We start from the raw sequence: 20847 nt of genomic DNA, 5'->3' as shown, positions 1-20847 counted from the left end.
TTTTAAAAAATAATATTTTTATTTTTATTTTTATTAAATATTTGGATTTTTTAAAAAATTAATTCGGATTTAAATAAAAAATATAAAAAAAACTAAAAAAAAAAAAGAAATGGTATTACCACTTCCAAAACAAAAAAATATTAAAAAAAAGAAGAAAGAAGTAAAAGGTGTGCATACGACGTGGAGTAAACACAACCAAAAAAAAATATTTAAAAATATGGATGAACGCGTTCATTGTCCTGAACGCATTCATCCACGTGGCCAGGGTAGGTGTTAATAACGCCTTATTAATGCACACCCACATTACTTTGAACACACATTAGGTGTTAATAACGCCTTATTAACATAGCAATGCAGGTGCTCTAAGAGCAAGTGAAAATCAAGAAGATTTCTCTTCTGCTCTTTGTACAAAGAATCGGAGATGTGCGCAGCGGAGGAAGTGTTCTTCCAGGGACAAATTCTGTCATTACGCTATTCAGGGTGAAGGGTAGTTACGTAAAATACCCCCGTTATCAAGATTATTGTTCAAACGTGGACTACAATACTTGGATCTGGCCAAAGATTTTTTTTTTTTTTTTTGGTTTTTTGACAATAAAGAAGATTGATATTAAAGATCCGGAACAACCACAACAGAAACAAGAGAAGGCGAAGGAATAACTCGACCTTTCCGACCAGACAAAGAACCAGCTGCTCTGGCTAGACTATGAGCCGCCTGATTCGCTGATCTACGAACAAAAGCAAAAGAACAAGAGTTCAATTCCAAAGCTAGGAATCTAGCATCTTCAATAATCAAACCCACATAGAAATCATCCGGACTCCGATTCTTCAACGCTTCAATCAATGTAAGAGCATCTGATTCCAGCACTATATCCGAATAAGAAAGATCTTTGAACCAAGTAAGTGCTTCCCGGATACTCAGCGCTTCTGCTGTTCTGGGGTCGAACACACCTGGAAAACATCAATGCACAGCAGCAATAGCCTCTCCCATGCTATCCCTAATAATACACCTGAATCCCATCCGAGGAGGAGAGTTGAAAATGGCTGCATCGACATTGCATTTGAGAAACTGCATCGGCGGCTTATTCCATTTACTATTGCTCTGCTGGGTTCTTGGTGGACTGTTGAAAATTTTCTTCTGGTTGGCTTGGAACCATAAGGAATAAGTTTCCATGGCTGAATAAAAAATATTTATCGACGAGTTCTGCTTTCCATTCCAAATCACATCGTTACAATTATTCAAAATTGATCACAGAACAATGTTGCTTTCTCAATATCAAATTTGGAATGATTAGTCTCTAAATCCTGCCACCAAGCCCTAAATGAAGACTGAACCCACGTAACTACCAATGGAAGCCAACTTACTGGCCAGAGATTTAATTCCCATTTTTTTCAAGCTTGAATAATGAATAGTACCCCTATCACGGGCCTGAGGCCCTGAGGTTATCACGAGGATTAAAAATAGAAACAAAATCCCTCCTAATCCTACCTACCAAACGTAGCATTATATTTGAAATATATATAATATATTGAATTTGAATTGAGATTGGCCATATTCGAAGATATTTTCTCAAATTATCTTATTCGATAATTTTTTAACAACTCACACGTTAATATAAACGACTTTTTTATAAATAAAAAAATATTGTAATTTCCCATCATTCTTTCTTCCAAATCAAGATAAAAGATAATATATTATTATTCGTATTTCATTTTATGTTATATACGTTCAACTTAATTCTTTACAGGTAGAGTATAAATAACGAGACAGTTAATAAATATGATCCAATTTTTTCAATAATTGCAATAAAACTAGCACACATACTGAAGAAGATCACTAGAAAGTTCCTACCACACATGATGAGGACCAAATATGTTTAAAAATCATTGTTTTTTTAAAAAAAAGAAAGTACATTTTCTTGAGCAGATCTTCGCATGCACGACAAGGTCCTAATGTACTTTTTTTATTTATTATATTAGAATGTAAATGCTGGAAATCCATGTAAAAATTTATAATAAAAAAAGAGCTTGATTACTGTATTATTGCACATAAACACACTTGTACACGTGTATCACGAGGCATATATGTCCCCTTGTCGCAATTTATTTAATTTGCAAACTATCAAGCAACCAAGTCTAACTATATGACCATATTACAAGGAAATTAAGTACTTGGACCATATTATATATTTTCCACATGCATCTATAGCTTGGTTCAACATAGGAACAACGCCTGAAGCAATGCAAGTAGCTCCGACCGAAACCACTTCAAGGGTGTCCACCACCATGACCTCCACCACCATGACCACCACGGCCGCCTCCGTATCCACCTCGGCCACTTCCGTATCCACCTCCGTATCCACCTCGGCCACCTCCATATCCGCCACCACGATATCCTCCATAGCCACCACCACGATACCCTCCATATCCACCTCCCCGATAATATTTCTCATCACTAACCTCCTCATCTGCCTCATCATGATCTATATCATTTGCTGAAAAATAATAGGCAATAATAATAATAAAGTATTACTATTTACATGATTTGGCATCTATAATATATAACATGTCAAGAAAAAAGATTAATTTCATAGTGTCAAATAATATATATATTTTTATTTGGATATGACTTACTTGTGTCCAAAGTAGTGTCCGTAGCCTCAGCCAATTCTCTAGCTGCAGACACTTCAGAGAGAACAAGAAGAAACGTAGCCAAGAACAAGCCAAGGAAAAAAATCGCCTTCAAACCCATATTTGAATTCTAGTGTGTTATTTAATTTTGTTTCAAGTTTTGGATGAGAATATATGTTGGCACATTCGGGTCTCTATTTATAATACTATAGAGCTAACTAGGATCATATACATATATATTTTTTATTAATAAATATTTAAGAGTAGGCCCCTAATTATTATATAGTATGTTAGCCTTCAAATAATTGTTTCAAAAAATAAAATGATAGCCTTCAATTAACATTTAATTTTTTTTTTAATATTGTACACTTTATTGATTCCAAAAGTCATGAGGGCGCCGAATTTCAATTTCGATCGATGCATATAAGTACGTCCACATGCATGCATTTAATTAAACTTGTCCTCATATACATAGGTCGACGTCTCAAATCTCAATTAACACACACACATGAGAAAGAGAGACTTAGTCACTAACTGGAGTCGACTAGCAAGTTCGATTTGACTCATGAGGTAAGGTGATAATAATAAGATAAAAAATCGAAATTAAATATAAAGATAACATTGCTATTATATTTTTAATTGAGTCAAATATAAAATGATGTTGAGGACGTTTAATCTCGTAAATATACAAAGAGATTGTTTGCGATCACTAAAAAAATTGATGGTTAGATTTTGACTTAAAAAATCACTTTTGTGTATTTTTTTAAACCTAGATTATGTGTTAGTGTATGCTTGCAATTCAAAAATTAGTAATATGGTGATTATGATTTTTCAAAAGTCATTCTAATAAAAAAAACCAGTGTTAAAATCACTCTAATCACTTATTTATGAAAAACTACCTCACTTTGATTTTTAGATTTTTACATTTGTTTCCAAACACTACCAACTTTTGATTTTTCTTAACTTTTTTATAATCTATAAATTTAATTATTTCTATGAAAGCATATAATATATGTTTTGCAAACAGTACTTCCAAAATGTGGTCTAAATTTTTTGCATGGACGAGGTCGTTGCCCAGCAGGGCATGTTGTGTTAATAACTATAAGACATAATATTTGAGATGGTACGTCGCATGATACATGTGGTATATTGGAAAGGAATAAGTTAAGAACGAAATCAAATTTGGAATGAAATGAGATTCAGAATGAAATTATTGTTATATTTCATTCCAACGATTGATACCGGTTGAAATGAAAAGGAATGGAATGAAATTATTTTTAATAAAAAAAATCATATTTTAACTACATATACCAAAATAATAGTTATTCATACGCTTTATTATTATTATTATTATTATTGATGATGTATTAATTATTATAAAATTATCATTATATACTTAACTAATTTAAATTTATATTTTTCTAATAATGATAATTATTTTATTATAATAACAAATACAATTATAAAATTATTATTAAATTTTTATAATAAATAAATATTAAAATAATATTAAATAATAATAATATTTATATTGGTTAATATTAGTTTAAATAATCTAATTTTCATAAAATTATTGCAATATCATATATATTTGATATTAACCGCAAAAAGGTTTAAATGATATATATATAATACGAAATTAATTCATTTAATATATATATCATGATTGATTCCTATATATTGTGTGTGTTTATATATATGGAACGCAGATTCATACGCGGCCCTATGTGTGATCAACATTTCAAATGATTGGGTTGACGAAAGTCAAAATAATAGATTATTGGGATCTTCATTAATATTTACAGACTTTGGAAAGTTTCGACACTATCCAAATTTTTAAAATATTTTTTGAGTATGCTTCAAAAAAAATATTTTTTAACGAAATGGAAATTTTGCATTAAATGTTTTTTTAATTAATTAGGAAGCTTCATTTCCTTTTTTCGATTCATTTCCAACTTGCCTGATGAATATTGGCGTCTGTGTCAGTTTAGTAGGGATAGGAAAGATTATCACATGAATTGGTAATATGGAATATAAATGTCGATTATTAAATGATTGGTAAATGAATATAATGTATATGATATTATATTAAAATAGTCTCATAGTTGATGTATAATTTTTGCAGAGTTATACAAACTGTACTTACATTATACATAAAACGTACACAATCGCACATAATATTGCATTATGTATGTATCGATTCATGTTTTTCCACTGAGTTGAGGGCCAGGCAAATTCACAGTATGCATGGCTTTGGGATTTTTCAAATGAGATAAAGAGAACGAACCCTGGGAGTACAATTATAGTATCTAGACATCAAGGAAGCAAATTGTGATAATATATTTGACAAACTTTACATGTGTTTGTATGCTTCAAAGTTAGGGTTTCTATCTAGACATAAGCATTTCATTGGGGTCGATGGGTGTCATTTGAAAATACCTCATGGTGGAGTGTTGTTGATAGCCGTAGGTGCAGATTCAAACAATATCAATTTCCCCATTGTCCTCGCCATAGTGAATAACGAGACAAGGGAAACATGGGGTTGGTTTATAAGTTTATTGAAGCTATATTTAAACATTGAAAAAGATTATGAGTGGACTTTAATGTCAGACAAGCAAAAATTTTGATTCAAGCATTCAAAGAGGTGTTTCCAAGCGCTGATCATAGGTTTTGTATTCGGCACTTGCATGAAATATTAAAAAGAGCTGGATTTAGAGGTCAAACATTTAAGATTGCACTATGGAATTTTGCTATGGCCACAACTGTGAAAGAGTTTGGAAGAAGAATGGAAAAATTAAAGGAGTTTCATAGAAGTACAGTGGAATGGTTTATTGACTAGCCAGATAGTCAATGGAGTATATCACACTTGAGTGTATTTCCCTTGATTTTATAATCAAACTCAATTTAATCTCTCGGTGCTCGGTTTATTTTTTGAACATTTCAAGAACGAACTATTAATGTTAGCTCAAAACTTTTTAAAAGTATGCATTCATCGTACCCTCCTCTAGACACGTTTTCGATCATATCATTTGGTATCAGAGCAGATTGTTCTTGAAAACGAATTTGAAACTGATTTTATTTTCAAAATTTTGGATTTTGAAATTTTTATAGCATATATATTCCTAGTTGAGTTTCTGACAGCTTGCAGCGATCTTGGAAAAAATGACATAACTCTTTACTCGAGTGTCCAAATAACAAACCGTTTTTTGCATTGCAAACTAGCTAGACTCAGAGAGGATTGCAGCGGTATAAAATTTGCAGTCTGGTGATGCATGAGAAAAAGTAGTTTATTCTATGAAATCGAACCAGTCGTGCTGCAGTAGAAATTAAACATGACATGAATAAGAATTGATGTTTCTGTCAAGATGCTCAAGGTTGTTGCACTTAACAATAGAAATGACAAATAAATTCAAATTTCAGTCACAAATCATCAAGAAAACTGTTACAATCATTCTAAAAACTTTTATAATTGCTTACAAAAGTACTTGAGTTGATGCCAACATGATATTCTACTTTGTGCTAGCATTTCTTTGGTGTGAGAATGCTTAGAAATTCCCTTATAATTGTGATTGTGCTTAATGACTAAGAAATGACTCTTAAATGTTTATAAATATTTGAGTTGGCAAATACATCTTGATCTTGTGTTGTTTGAAACTTTGAGTTGATATTGCCTATTCTTGGTGAAAACTTATTTACTCAACTAATTGAAACGTGTGTGTGTGTGTTGAATATGTCTCATAAATGCCTTATTTTTCTATTGAGTTGAGATTAATTAGTTTGTGCTATTATTTGTGCATTTCATATTTTTAAAAATTTATGAAATGATTTCATATGCTATAAAAGGTTTTGTTTGCTCTCAATTTTTTTTTTTGCTCATATTATTAGGATATGGGGATCAATAATAATTTTTGACTTGCAATTGTATCTTTCATATATTTGCACTTCTATAATTTCCAATATCACATCAATTTATTCGAAAAATGATTTGATTTCAAATTTTATTTTTTTTACTTGCATAAGTAACCACTTGTGTTTGTAAAAAAGGAAGTAGCAATATCATTGTGATATCATTATTTTTGTACGTGAATATCTTTTATAAGTTTATAAAATCTTTTTAGAATCATTTGTTGAAGGAACACATCATAAGCTTACTTGTTTTGGTATTACAATGATATTTTACAACTTTTTGATCTATTTTATACTTCTTGAGTACATATGGTGACAAAGACAGAGAAATATGGAAGATGATTTGGTCAAATCAATTTTTAATTATCTCTTGATCTTTCTGAATGACTAAAAATCACAGCATGTGATATTTTCAAAAATTTTCCTCATTAATTTTAAAACTCTAAATTAAGGTGAATATAGTTAGTGATATTGAATAACAGATGTAGATTTCATTAAAAAATAAATGAAAATCATATATATTGATAAATAATCACTGTTAAAGTAGATTCTAATCAATATTCATCTTCTACCTTTAGATATATCTAATCTTCGTCAAATTTTCAATTGAAATTTGATATTCTGTAAAGTATTTCAATACACTTGCAACGAAATTTATAAAAATAAAAATTGATGGAAAAAAGTAATACATTCGACATTTTTATTTAGATAACATATGCGGAGAGGTGTTAAAACGAGCTAGCGGAACGGGCTGGCCCACAATCCGTCGCAACGCACCATTAGACGGAGCGGGCCGGCCCACATTTTAGGTGGGTTAGGAAAACATCAACCCAACCCACCTATTTTAGGTGGCGGAGCGGGCCAACACGGCGGGCTCACGTGTAAATTGGCGGGTTTTTGCGGGCCAACCCGCAACCCATCACAACCCACCGTTAGGAGAGGCGGGGCGGGGCGGGGCGGGGCGGGGCGGGGCAGCCCATCTTTTAGATGGGTTGAAAAATTGCCAACCCAACCCTTCAATTTTGTATGGTGGGGCGGACCAACCCGACGGACCTAGTCTATTTTCACATCTATACATATGCCAACCCGACTATTTGATATATTTGGTTACTGTCGTGCAAATTCATAAATTTTGCAAACATATCTATACTGAATTATATTTGAAATATATATTGAATTTGAATTGAGATTGGCCATGTTCGAAGATATTTTTTCAAATTATCTTATTCGATAGTTTTTTAACAACCCACGCGTTAATATATTAACTATTTTTTTTTATAAAAAATATTAAAATTCAAAAGAATTAACTTATTCAAGTCGTGGACTAGTTTTTGATAGGGATGCGAAAAAATATTGATTTTTTGGTATAGAGAGGTTACCTATCGAATTTATCGGATTTTTGGTGTACCGATTTTTGGGTACGGTACGGTAACGATACCGATTTCTTCGGTACGTTAACGTTATGAAATTTAAAAATTTCGTATATACCAGTATACTGATATATTATATAAAAATTTAAAAATATGTAATATTTTTAAACAATAACAAGACTGTTGATGAGTATGATCCAATTTTTTCAGTAATTGCAATAAAACTAGCACACATATGAAGAAAACTAGAAAGTTCCTAGCTACCACACACATGATGATGAGGAGGACCAAATGTGTTTTAAAAACATTTTTTTTAGTAAATTTTCTTGAGCAGATCTTCGCATGCACGACAAGGTCCTAATGTACTTTATTTATTTATTTATTTATTTATTATAATTATAATGTAAATGCTTGAAATCCATGTAAAATTTTATAATAAAAAAAAAGAGACTTGATTACTGTATTATTGCATATAAACACACTTGTACACATGTATCACGAGGCACGTCCCCTTCTCACAATTTATTTAATTTGCAAACTATGAAGCAACCAAGTCTATTGACCATATTACAAGGAAAGTAAGTACTTTAGACCATATTGTAGCTTAATTTGTTCAACATAGGAACAACGCCTGAAGCAAGTGGCTCCGACCCAAACCACTTCAAGGGTGTCCACCAGGACCAATTGGCACATTCGGGTCTCTATTTATAATACTATAGCTAGCTAGCTAGGATCATATACATATATATTTATGATAAAATATATATTTAAGAGTAGGCCCCTAATTATTATATAGTTGGTTGTTAGATGTTGTAAGTTTTTAATTAACGTACATTTAAATTTTTTGAATATTGTACATATAATTGTGAAAAATATAGTTCAAAGGGCGCCACACGTTCAATTTCGATCGATGCATATAAGATATAAGTACGTCCACATGCATGCATTTAATTAAACTAGTCCTCGTATACATAGATCGACGTCTCAATTAACATACACACACAGAAAGAGAGACTTAGTCACAAACTAGGGTCGACTATGAACTATCTAGGTCGATTTGACTCATGAGGTGAAGTTATAATAATAAGATAATAAATTGAAATTATATATTAAATATAACATTGTTATTATATTTTTCAATTTTTCAATTATTGCAGAACTTTAATTGAGTCAAATATAAAATGATGTTGAGGGAGGACGTTTAATTTCATAAATATACAAAGAAAGTGTTTGCAATCACAAAAAAAATTGATGGTTATATTTTGACTTAAAAAATCTATTTTGTGTGTTTTTTAAACCTAGTTTATACGTTAGTTTATGCTTAACTTAAATGAAATTCAAAAACTAGTAATATGGTGATTATGATTTTTTTAAAATTAAAATTTATTCTAATAAAAAAATCAGTGTTAAAATCACTTTAATAACTTATTTATCAAACACTACCCAACTTTGATTTTTAGATTTTTACATTTGTTTACAAACACTAACAACTTTTGATTTTTATTAACTTTTTTATAGTTTATAAATTTAATTATTTCAATAAAAGCATAGTATATCTTTTGCAAACACTCCCAAAATGTGGTCCAAATTTTTTACATGGACGAGATTCGTTGCCCAAGGGGGCATGGCATGCTGGGTTAATAACTATAAGACATAATATTTGAGATGGTGCGTCATACGTGATACATGTAATCTTTGATTGATATGTCTAGTTATTAAGGACATCAATGGTATCTTGAAAATAAATAAGTTAAAAACGAAATTAATTTTGAAATGAAATCAGGAGAATGAAATTGTTGTTATATTCTATTCCAACGATTGGTACCGGTTGAAATTGGTTTTAATAAAAAAAATATATATTTTAACTACATATATCAAAATAATAGTTATTCATACGTTTTTTATTATTATTATTATTATTGATGATGTATTAAGTATTATAAAATTATCATTATATACTTAACTAATTTAAATTTATATTTTTCTAATAATAATTATTACTTTATTATAATAATAGGTTAATATTAGTTTAAATAATCTAATTTTCATAAAATTATTGCAACATCATATATATTTGATATTACTATGTGTCATCTTTGATTGATATGTTTAGTTATTAAGGACATAAATGATATGTTGGAAAGGAATAAGTTAAGAATCAAATCAATTTTAGAATGAAATGAGATTGAGAATGAAATTATTGTTATATTCCATTTTAACGATTGGTACCGGTTGAAATAAAAAGGAATGAAATTAAATTATTTTTAAATAAAAAAATCACATTTTAACTACATATATCAAAATAGGGGGAAATGACATATATCACCTCTGTGAAATATCGGGTTTGCGAATAACTCCCTATGAAAGTTTTTTGAGCGAGTAGCCCCCCGTGATTCTAGATCTGTAGCATACACAACTCACACCCCTTCTGCCCAAAAAATGATGAAAATGTCCTTTGACTTTTTTGAACTCTTTAATTTATCATCTTTTATTGAAAATTTAAATGAAAACACCAATGCATTAACTTATATTTTCAATTAATTTTATTTATACAATCACTTTAATTAATTTAAATATTAAATTATATTTAAAAATAATTAAACTTATTACATAATTGAATGCAATAATACAATTTAATATTAAAAAATATTTCGTGTATAATAAATATTAATATAAAATAATTATATATAATTTTCATAGTTATTTAACTAAAATTTGATTATTTTATTCAATCAAATATAGAATTATAAAATAAAATTAATTTAATTACTTATTTAAGGGTATTTTCGTCATTTTTAGCTAAAAAGGGTGTGTATGCTACAAAACTAAAATCACATAGAGTTATTAGCTTAAAAAAATTTCATATGGGGTTATCAACAAACTAAAGATTTCACAAGGGTGATATATGCAATTTTTTTATCAAAATAATAGTTATTCATATTTTTATTATTATTATTATTATTATTATTATTATTATTATGTATTAATTATTATAAAATTATCATTATATACTTAAATAATTTATATTTATATTTTATAATAATAATTATTTTATTATAATAATATAATAATAATTATTTTATTATAATAATAATACAATTATAAAATTATTTTTATATTTTTATAATAAATAAATAATATTATTTATTATTTTCAAAATAATATTAAATAATAATAATATTTATATTGGTTAATATTAGTTTAAATAATCTAATTTTCATAAAATAATTGCAACATCATATATATTTGATATTAACTGCAAAAAAGTTTAGATGATATATGATTATATATATATATATATATATATATATATATATAATACGAAATTAATTCATTTAACATATATATCATGATGCATTCCTATATATTGTGTCAGTGTGTGTTTATATATATGTAACGCATATTCATACGCAGCCTATACGTGTGATCACCATTTCAAATGATTGGGTTGACGAAAGTCAAAATAATAGATTATTGGGATCTTCATTAATATTTACAGACTTTCGAAAGTTTCGACACTACCCAGATTTTTTAAAATATTTTTTGAGTATATATGCTTCAAAAAAAAAAAAACATTTTTTAAAGAAAAGGAAAATTTGCATTAAATTTTTTTAAATTAATTAGGAAGCTTGACTTTCCTTTTTCAGATTCATTTCTATTGGCGTCTGTGTCTGTGTAGTATGGATAGGATATTGTCATATGAATTGGTAATATGGAATATAAATGTCGATTATTAAATGATTGATAAATGAATATTATGTATACGATATTATATTAAAAGGAAAAATTGCAAATTTAGTTATATATATTTGTCAATTTGCGATTTTGGATGTTTTCATATTTCAGTTTTAGTCCGCTATCTTTATTTTTTTGGCAAATTTAGTCCTTTTTTTGACGTGGAGCTGACGTGACACCAATTCAGTGCTGATGTGGAGCTGACGTGTACAGTGCCACGTAAGAATTTTCGAATAAAAAAGACCGAAATTGCCAAAAATCAGAACATGCAGGACTAAAACTGAAATGTAAAAACATAGAGGACCAAATCGCAAAGTGACAAACATACCGAACTAAATTTGTAATTTTTCCTATATTAAAATAGTCTCATAGTTAATGTACAATTTTTGCACAGTTATACAAACTGTACTTACATGATACATAAAACGTACACAATCGCACATAATATTGCATTACGTATGTATCGATTCATGTTCATCCACTGAATTGAGGGCCAGAAAGATTTACAGTATGCATTGCTTTGAGATATTGCAAATGAGATAAAGAGAACGAACCCTGGGAGTACAATTATAGTAGCCATCAAGGAAGCAAATTGTGATAATATATTTGACAAACTTTACATGTGTTTGTATGCTTCAAATTAATTAAGTTAGGGTTTTTTATGTGGATAGCATTCATTGGGGCGATGAGTGTCATTTGAAAAGACCTCATATTGGTGTTGTTAATAGCAGTAGGTGTAGATCCAAAATATATCAATTTCCTCGTTGCCCTCGCCATAGTGAATAATGAGACAAGGGAAACATGTGGTTGGTTTTTAAGTTTGTTGAAGCTAGATTTAAACAATGAGAAAGATTATGAGTGAACTTTCATGTCAGACGAGCAAAAATGTTGGTTCAAGCATTCAAAGAGGTGTTTCCAAGCGCTGATCATAGGTTTTGTGTTCGACACTTGCATGAAATATTAAAAAGAGCTGGATTTAGGGGTCAATATTTAAGATTGCGCTATGGAATTTTGCTATGGCCACAACTGTGAAAGAGTTTGGAAGAAGAATAGAAAAATTAAAGAAGTTTCATAAAATTACAGTGGAATGGTTTATTGACTAGCCACATAGTCAATGAAGTATATCACACTATGCCGCAAGGAGGTCAAGTATTTCCCAACACATCTTGCTCATACTTGGTAAGGGAGGCCAAGATTTCTCTCAACCCCACACATACACGTAAATTTTGGTAAGGTAGGCCAAAACGTCTCTCAGCCCCACACATACACGTCAGGTGGTAAGGTAGGTCAGAACGTCTTCCAACCCCACACATACACGTAAATAAATATAGTCACAATCATCTCACTTCGTTCATAAAAATATTTTCTTTCATACTTGAATTAGAGACTTAGCATATATTTTCTTTCATACTTGAATTAGAGACTTAGCATGCATACATAAATATGACGTAAATGTAAATATTAATCGATAATCATGCATATGACTCACACATGAATGATCGGAATGGTGATTTAGGAAACAAACCAAAGGATGAGAAAACTAAACCATAATGTAGCGCTTAAGACAAATTGGAGCGGTTCGCCCGTAAAATATATAACTTGGTCGATTCTTAATCAAAAAGGATTCCGTTTGAACACGAATCTATGAAACTTAGAACTAAGCCAAGAAATCAACCTCGGTTTTTATTTCCTAAGCGATCATTTTATGAAAAGTCAAATTCCAGGCAGGAAGCCCATTGGCTTAAAAAATTCTGCACCTAATCAATTAAAAATCTAGAACTCGACCAAGACTTAACTGAATTAATCCCCGCTTGAACCGACATATTCCCAACATCTAGGAAAAGTTCGAGACCCTAGCCCTTATCAAAATTATGATTTTAACCTCGCCTTAGATATACATTTCCGGACAGCCCCAAACGCTCTTAAAATTCTGCACATGTTTCACTTTCAAACTCAACCAAAACTTAGCAATAAATCTTCCAATCTTCCAAATCACTAGTCTAGGTTCAAGACCAACATTTAAGCTCATCTTAACCCCTTAGAAACTCCCATAAACCAGCTCAAACTCAGCTCAACAAGGCAACCAAACCAATCCCCAAAAATCTGGAAATTCGAAGTTCCTCCAAACCAATTCACAATCTAACTTCAACCCATCTTAACACTACCATGTGAACTACATATCATGGAATCCATGGTAACTCTAAATCACCATCCAAATCAACACAACAAACACCAAGTGTTCGAACCAAAACATATATAAAAATCTGGAAATTTAAATCGAACCATAAACCAACTAAAATCTGGAAATTCGAACACATAGCATGAAGGCAAAAAAATCTGGAAATTTCGAACTCATGCTTATGATACGACTCTGAAAATTTCGAACGTCATGCCAAGGAAAAATCTGGAAATTCTCAACGAACATGCTAGAGAAATAGATTGGAAACTTCAAACCAACAATGAAACGACCCTAACTCTATAATTATTAAATAAACAAATATGCGGAAATTTTTTTTTTTATATATATACTTACTAAATAAAATATGCACATATATGCCCATACATACATGCACATAATAAAAAGATTTAAAATACATAAATAAAAACTTAAATAAAAGAATTTCCTTCTTTAAATAAAATAATATCTGAGTCAAACATTTAATTAAAAGTACTGCATAAATAAAATGATTAAAATTTGCATGCACTGACAATATTCAATAAAATATTCAAAACACACAACCACTGAAAAATAATATAAAATGTGTAACATGCTGACATAATCAAAACATGCATGTGACTCAGACATCTATCACGGTCACGGGGTCACTGCATGTCCGCTCAACATGCATGTGACTCAGACATCTATCACGGTCACGGGGTCACTGCATGTCCGCTCATATGTCCTCGCCGCCGGTAGGAGCTACATCCTCCTCTACGAACTCACCTGCACCATACCAGTGTAGTGAGCCTAGAGGCCCAACATGCTAACATAACAAGGGTTTAAAATAATTTAAAACAATTGAATATTAATACATAACATATACATGAATGAACATGCTTAAAAATAACATGGCATAAACATAACTTAAATTAACTTAAATAACATAATACATAAACATTGTTGAGCAATTAATTTTCTAACATCGCATGGTTGTATCCGTAGTGTAACCTTAAATCATACATTAAATACTGATCAGCGTGGAAACCAACGTACGTGGCGGTGACGAATCACCTCTTAAATTGGCAGTAAACTGCCCTTCAATAGTTCACATATGGGGACGAATCCCCCTTAAATTGTCACACTACTTCAACTTCCAACATAAAATATTTTATTATTGCTCAGCCTTAAACATTTAATTATGTATAAAATTATTTCATGAATGCATGTACTTAAATAAAATGTGTGTCCTTCATATATATTTAATTTAATTTCTTACTAACATATAAATATTAAAATAACTTCAATGCATAAAAATAATTAAATATATAATCAGGACACATGCAAATTTCTCATGGATTGTACTGGACTGCTGGCCCTAACACTCAAACCCAATTATTTAAATCTGGCCCAATAACATACTTAAGTCCAATAAAATTGTTCTAAGCCCAATAAAATAATTTAAAGCCCATAAAACATTCTAGGCCCAATAACAACTTAAACTGGCCCAATGGGCCCAAAAGCCCAAAGACTGGCCCAATAACTTTTATGGACTCAAAAGCCCATAAAATTAATGGAATAACTTAATTAAAATTTTAAAAGCCCAAATAAAATTATTTGGGAGTCCAAATAATTTTATTTCTAATTAATTGGCCCAAAAACCAATTAATTCATAAAATACTTTAAAAATAAAAAGACTCGAGCCCGGCCCACCGAACCCGGACCTGGACCAACTTAACCCGACCCTATACCCTACTGACCCGACCCAGACCACAGACCCAACCCGGACCACACCTAAAACCCTAAACCCGAAACTCCCCCTCCCCTCTCCTTCTCGGCCGCCGCGTGCAGCAGCCCTTCTAGGGCTGCTGCCGCCCTGCTCCGGCCACCCCTGGCCGGAGCCCCGCCGCCCAGACGTAGCCCACGTCTGGGCGGTTCGAACCTAACCAAGACCCCGACCCCATGCAGCCCAAGGAACCCAGCTCGAGCCCCCTTCCACGAACCCTAGCTGCGCACCCCATGGAGGCCGATCTGCACCAACTCCAAACCTGGGCTCGTTTGGCTCGAACCACTCGAACCACTCGAGTCCAAACCACCCTCTCTCGACCTAGGGACCCTCAACCAGCAGCTAGAACAACCATGGCTAGTAAAAAAAACGTGAACATGATCAACAATTTCAAGAACCATATGCATACATCAAAACCGATTGAATTTCTAAAAGAAAACTTAAATAAAAATCGATGCATACACACACACACCATAACAACTGATATGGTACGATAAATAGAGAAGGAATCATGCCTTTCACCGATGTTTGAGTTTAGAAGCGCGTAGAACGATTCCCGGGACGACGAACGATGAACAACCCTTCAAAACTTACAGAAAATCGAGCTATGGAGTCACCTTGGCTTTGGTTCGAGGAAGAAGATGAAGATGGAGGAGGGGTGTCGGCTGAGTGGAAAAATAACGTGGGGTTTGGGGAGATTAGGTTTAGGTTTTTAATTAAAATAGGTTTTAGGTTAATTAAAAGTTTTAAATATAAAACATAAAATTTTAAAACTCTAAATAAAAGTTAAAATCTGATAATTTAAGTTAAACATATGAAAATCCCGAAATTATAAATTTAGGAAATTTTAAAAATACTAAAAAGTCAATATTTTGGCTTATTTTGAATAAAAATGGAATCCTAAAATTATATAAAATTAAATACTAAAAATTTTGAGATAATAAAACTCAAAATAATATTTTAGAGCTCTAAAAAGGCTCATGAAATTAATTGGCTAGAAAGTTGTCATCTCGTCCGTCCACGGTCCCGTCTACGCGATAAAATAATTAAAATACTAAAAATCATAAAAATCACTAATTATGGGTTAAATGCTTAAAAATAAATTAAATCATGCACAAATAATTCACATAATTATTTAACCCATAAATCTAAAATTTAAATAATTAAATATCCTAATTATGCATGCGGATTTACGTATTTAAAATACCGGGTGTTACAATTCTCCTCCCCTTAAATTGAATTTCGTCCTCGAAATTAAAGTACTTACCCGAACAACTCCGGGTAGCGAGTCCTCATATCTGCCTCGGTCTCCCAAGTAGCTTCCTCCTCCGAGTGATTCAGCCACTGGACTCTGACCATCGGTATGACCCGCGTCCTAAGCCTCCGCTCCTCCCTTGCCAAGATCCGCACTGGCCTCTCCTCATACACTAGATCTGGTGGCAACTGTAAGGGCTCGAAATCCAACACATGCGACGGGTTAGAGACATATCTCCGAAGCATGGATACATGGAAAACGTTGTGCACTGCCGCTAGTCCTGGTGGTAGAGCTAAACGGTAGGCCAACGTGCCAACTCTCTCCAAGATCTCGAATGGCCCTATATACCTCGGATTAAGCTTGACTCTCCGGCCAAAACGTACTACTCTCTTCATCGGTGACACCTTCAGGAATACGTGATCACCTACAGCGAACTCCAAATCTCGTCGTCTGGCATCTGCATAACTCTTCTGCCGACTCTGAGCAGTCCTCATCCGATCTCGAATCTAAGTCACTATGTCAGCTGTCTGCTGCACAATCTCAGGACCCAGTAGAATCCGCTCACCAACCTCATCCCAATGCACAGGAGATCTGCATCTCCTCCCATACAACGCTGCATAAGGAGTCATACCTATAGACGACTGAAAACTGTTGTTATAGGTAAACTCCACTAATGGCAGTCTAGTCTCCCAAGAGCCCCGAAAATCAATGACACAAGCTCTCAGAAGATCCTCGAGAACCTGGATCACCCTCTCAGACTGACCATCTGTCTGGGGATGAAATGCTGTACTGAACAAAAGCCTCGTCCCCAAAGCTATGTGCAGACTCTTCCAAAATGCAGATGTAAATCTCGGATCTCTTTCTGACACAATAGACACTGGTATGCCATGCAGTCTAACAATCTCTCTGATGTAAAGCTCTGCATACTGTGTCAAAGAATAAGTAGTCCTCACCGGCAAGAAATGAGCTGACTTGGTGAGTCTATCCACAATCACCCAAATCGCTGTGCAACCTCTGGCACTCCTCGGTAAGCCAACCACAAAGTCCATCGTAATATTCTCCCATTTCCATTCCGGAATAGGAAGAGATCTAAGAAGTCCTGCTGGACGCTGATGCTCTGCCTTGACTTGCTGACAAGTCAAGCACTCTGACACCACTCTCCCGATGTCACTCTTCATCCCGGGCCACCAATACAATAGCTGCAAATCTTTGTACATCTTCGTACTTCCGGGGTGAATGGAGTACGGAGATGTGTGAGCCTCTGCTAAAATCTCAGCTCTCAATTGATCGACGTTCGGTACCCACATCCTACCACGGTACTGAACGATACCATCCTCCACTGTATACAAGAGGTTACCTCTAGCCTCATCTCTCTGTCTCCATCGCTGCAACTCCTCATCAGTAGACTGTCCCTCCCTAATCCGATCTCGCAGAACTGGCTGCACCGTCAACACTGACAAGCTCGGTGCATGGCCACTCGGATAACACTCCAAGCCAAATCTCTGAATGTCGCTCTGTAGTGGTAACTGTACGGTCAAACATGATACCACTGACGACTTCCGACTCAAAGCATCGGCCACTACATTAGCTTTACCCGAATGGTAGCTAATGTCACAGTCATAGTCCTTCACCAACTCCAACCATCTGCGCTGTCTCATGTTCAACTCCTTCTGTGTGAAGAAGTACTTGAGACTCTTGTGGTCTGTGAAAATCTTACAATTCTCTCCATACAGATAGTGCCTCCAGATTTTCAAAGCGAAAACCACTGCTGCCAACTCCAAGTCATGCGTCGGGTAATTCTGCTCATGAACCTTCAGCTGCCTCGACGCATACGCAATAACCTTGCCACACTGCATAAGTACTGCGCCTAAACCCAGCTTAGACGCATCGGTGTACACCACTAACTCCTCGTGTGGTACTGTCACTGCTAACACTAGTGCAGTAGTGAGTGCTTCCTTCAGCTGATCGAAGCTCCTCTGACAGTCTGAACTCCAGATAAACTTCGCATTCTTCTTGGTCAAGGAAGTCAAGGGTACTGCAATAGAGGAAAAACCCTTGATGAACTTCCGATAATATCCTGCCAAACCCAAGAAACTGCGAATCTCTGAAGCATTCTTTGGAATACCCCAATTCTGCACTGCCTCAACCTTCGACCGATCAACTGCAATCCCATCTCTCGAAATAATGTGGCCCAGAAATGCCACCTGCTCAAGCCAAAACTCGCACTTGCTGAACTTGGCATACAAACTATGCTCCCTCAAAGTCTGCAAGGCTATCTGAAGATGCTGTCTATGCTCCTTGATGCTCCTAGAATAGATCAAAATATCATCAATAAAGACTATGATGAACTGATCTAAATACGGCTGAAAGACTCGGTTCATGAGATCCATGAAAACCGCTGGAGCATTGGTCATCCCAAATGGCATCACTAAGAACTCGTAATGCCCATATCGTGTCCTGAAAGCAGTCTTGGACACATCTGCATCTCTAACACGCAACTGATGATAACCAGATCGCAGGTCGATCTTGGAGAACACCGAAGCTCCCTGCAACTGGTCAAATAAATCCTCTATCCTCGGCAATGGATACTTGTTCTTCACTGTGACCCTGTTGAGCTCTCGGTAATCGATGCACAATCTCATACTGCCATCCTTCTTCTTCACAAATAACACCGGAGCTCCTCACGGAGAAAAGCTAGGACGAACAAAGCCTTTCTCTAACAACTCCTGAATCTGCTCCTTCAACTCTTTCATCTCGGTAGGAGCAAGTCTGTACGGTGCCTTAGAGATAGGCACGGTGTCTGGCACTAAGTCGATGCTGAACTCCACCTCTCTCACTGGTGGAATTCCGGCAACATCCTCCGGAAAGACATCCGAAAAGTCACGAACCACCTCTATCTCTGATAATGATCTGCTAGATGGCTCTGAAGTCGTGACAATACTCGCTAGAAACCCCTGGCAACCCCGTCTCAACAACTTCCTCGCCTGAATAAGAGATATCACCTGAGGAATATCACCGCTCTGAGATGTATGAAAAGTGAACGGGTCGCCCACTGTAGGTCTCACTGACACTGATCTCCGACGAAAATCAATCGAAGCACCATTGACTGTCAACCAGTCCATACCCAAAATCAAATCGAATCCACTCAATGGCAAAACCACCACATCTGCTCGAATGGAGTGTCCCTGCAGCTCTAACTCCAGTCCTCGAATAATCTTCGAGGTAGAAATAATCTGCCCTGACGGCATAGTAACATCATACCCACTGTCACTACTCTCAGGTGTGATGCCTACCCGCCTGATAAACTCCAGGAAGATAAACGAATGCGTAGCCCCTGAATCTAGCAACGCAAACGTGGAGTTGCCCCCAACTAGAATTCTCCCTGCACGCAGAAAATTCCCAACAGTTTCATACCACTACTAAATTTTCCCCAACGAGTCACTACTAATTCTTAATTCTAATCACAAGTAAAACATGCTTCCTATTCTAACATGCAGTTAAATAACCCAAATGACAACAAATTCCAAATTAAAGACGAAATTTTAACCAAAGGAAAATTATTAAAATGTTAGGGGTAAGATATACTGGTGATCAAGGAGGTGTCTGGATCTACCTCCTCGGCCTGCATCACAAACACCCTACCAGCGGTGTTCTTCTTCCTCGGGCAGTTAGCTATCTGATGCCCTGGCTCCCTACAGTGGTAGCAAACTCCTGCTCCCAATAGACAAGGTCCCGAATGCATCTTCTGACACTTCGGGCAAGTAGGATAAGCTATGGCATTAGGGGCCCCGTCCCTCTGCTGCTGCGGCCTCTGCTGCTGTGGCCTCTGCTGTGGATTCGGGCCCTTAGCCGGCCCTGTAAACTGCTTCTTCGCAGGAGGCTGCGAAGATGGTCGCTGATACCCAGCCTGAAACTGCCTCTTCCCCTGCTGCTCTCTCTGAATCTCTCTCCGACCCTCCTCGGAACGCAAAGCTCTACTGACTGCAGACTCATAAGTAAGGACGTCTGC

General features: G+C 34.3%; 2 protein-coding genes across 2 annotated transcripts in view; both read right to left on the bottom strand.

Moving 5' to 3' along the window:
* Positions 1-607: 607 nt before the first annotated feature.
* On the bottom strand, positions 608-1171 carry LOC140867487 (uncharacterized). The gene is made up of 2 exons (XM_073272561.1): positions 1006-1171; positions 608-948 (listed from the first exon to the last, which is right to left on the bottom strand). Exons 1-2 carry the CDS (start codon positions 1169-1171, stop codon positions 608-610), a joined length of 507 nt encoding a protein of 168 aa, XP_073128662.1.
* An 843-nt stretch (positions 1172-2014) lies between these two features.
* Positions 2015-20847, bottom strand: part of LOC140874798 (uncharacterized) — a 28631-nt gene continuing 9798 nt past the window's right edge. The window contains exon 3 of the mRNA XM_073278211.1: positions 2015-2369. Within this exon, the coding sequence (XP_073134312.1) occupies positions 2266-2369 (104 nt within the window). The 3' untranslated portion in view covers positions 2015-2265. The remainder of the gene's footprint in view (positions 2370-20847) is intronic.

This window comes from Henckelia pumila, chromosome 1, assembly GCF_033568475.1.
Source record: "Henckelia pumila isolate YLH828 chromosome 1, ASM3356847v2, whole genome shotgun sequence".
Taxonomy (NCBI): Eukaryota; Viridiplantae; Streptophyta; class Magnoliopsida; order Lamiales; family Gesneriaceae; genus Henckelia; species Henckelia pumila.
The sequence above is the reverse complement of the archived record's forward strand: the minus strand, read 5'-3'. Positions and strand labels throughout refer to the sequence as shown.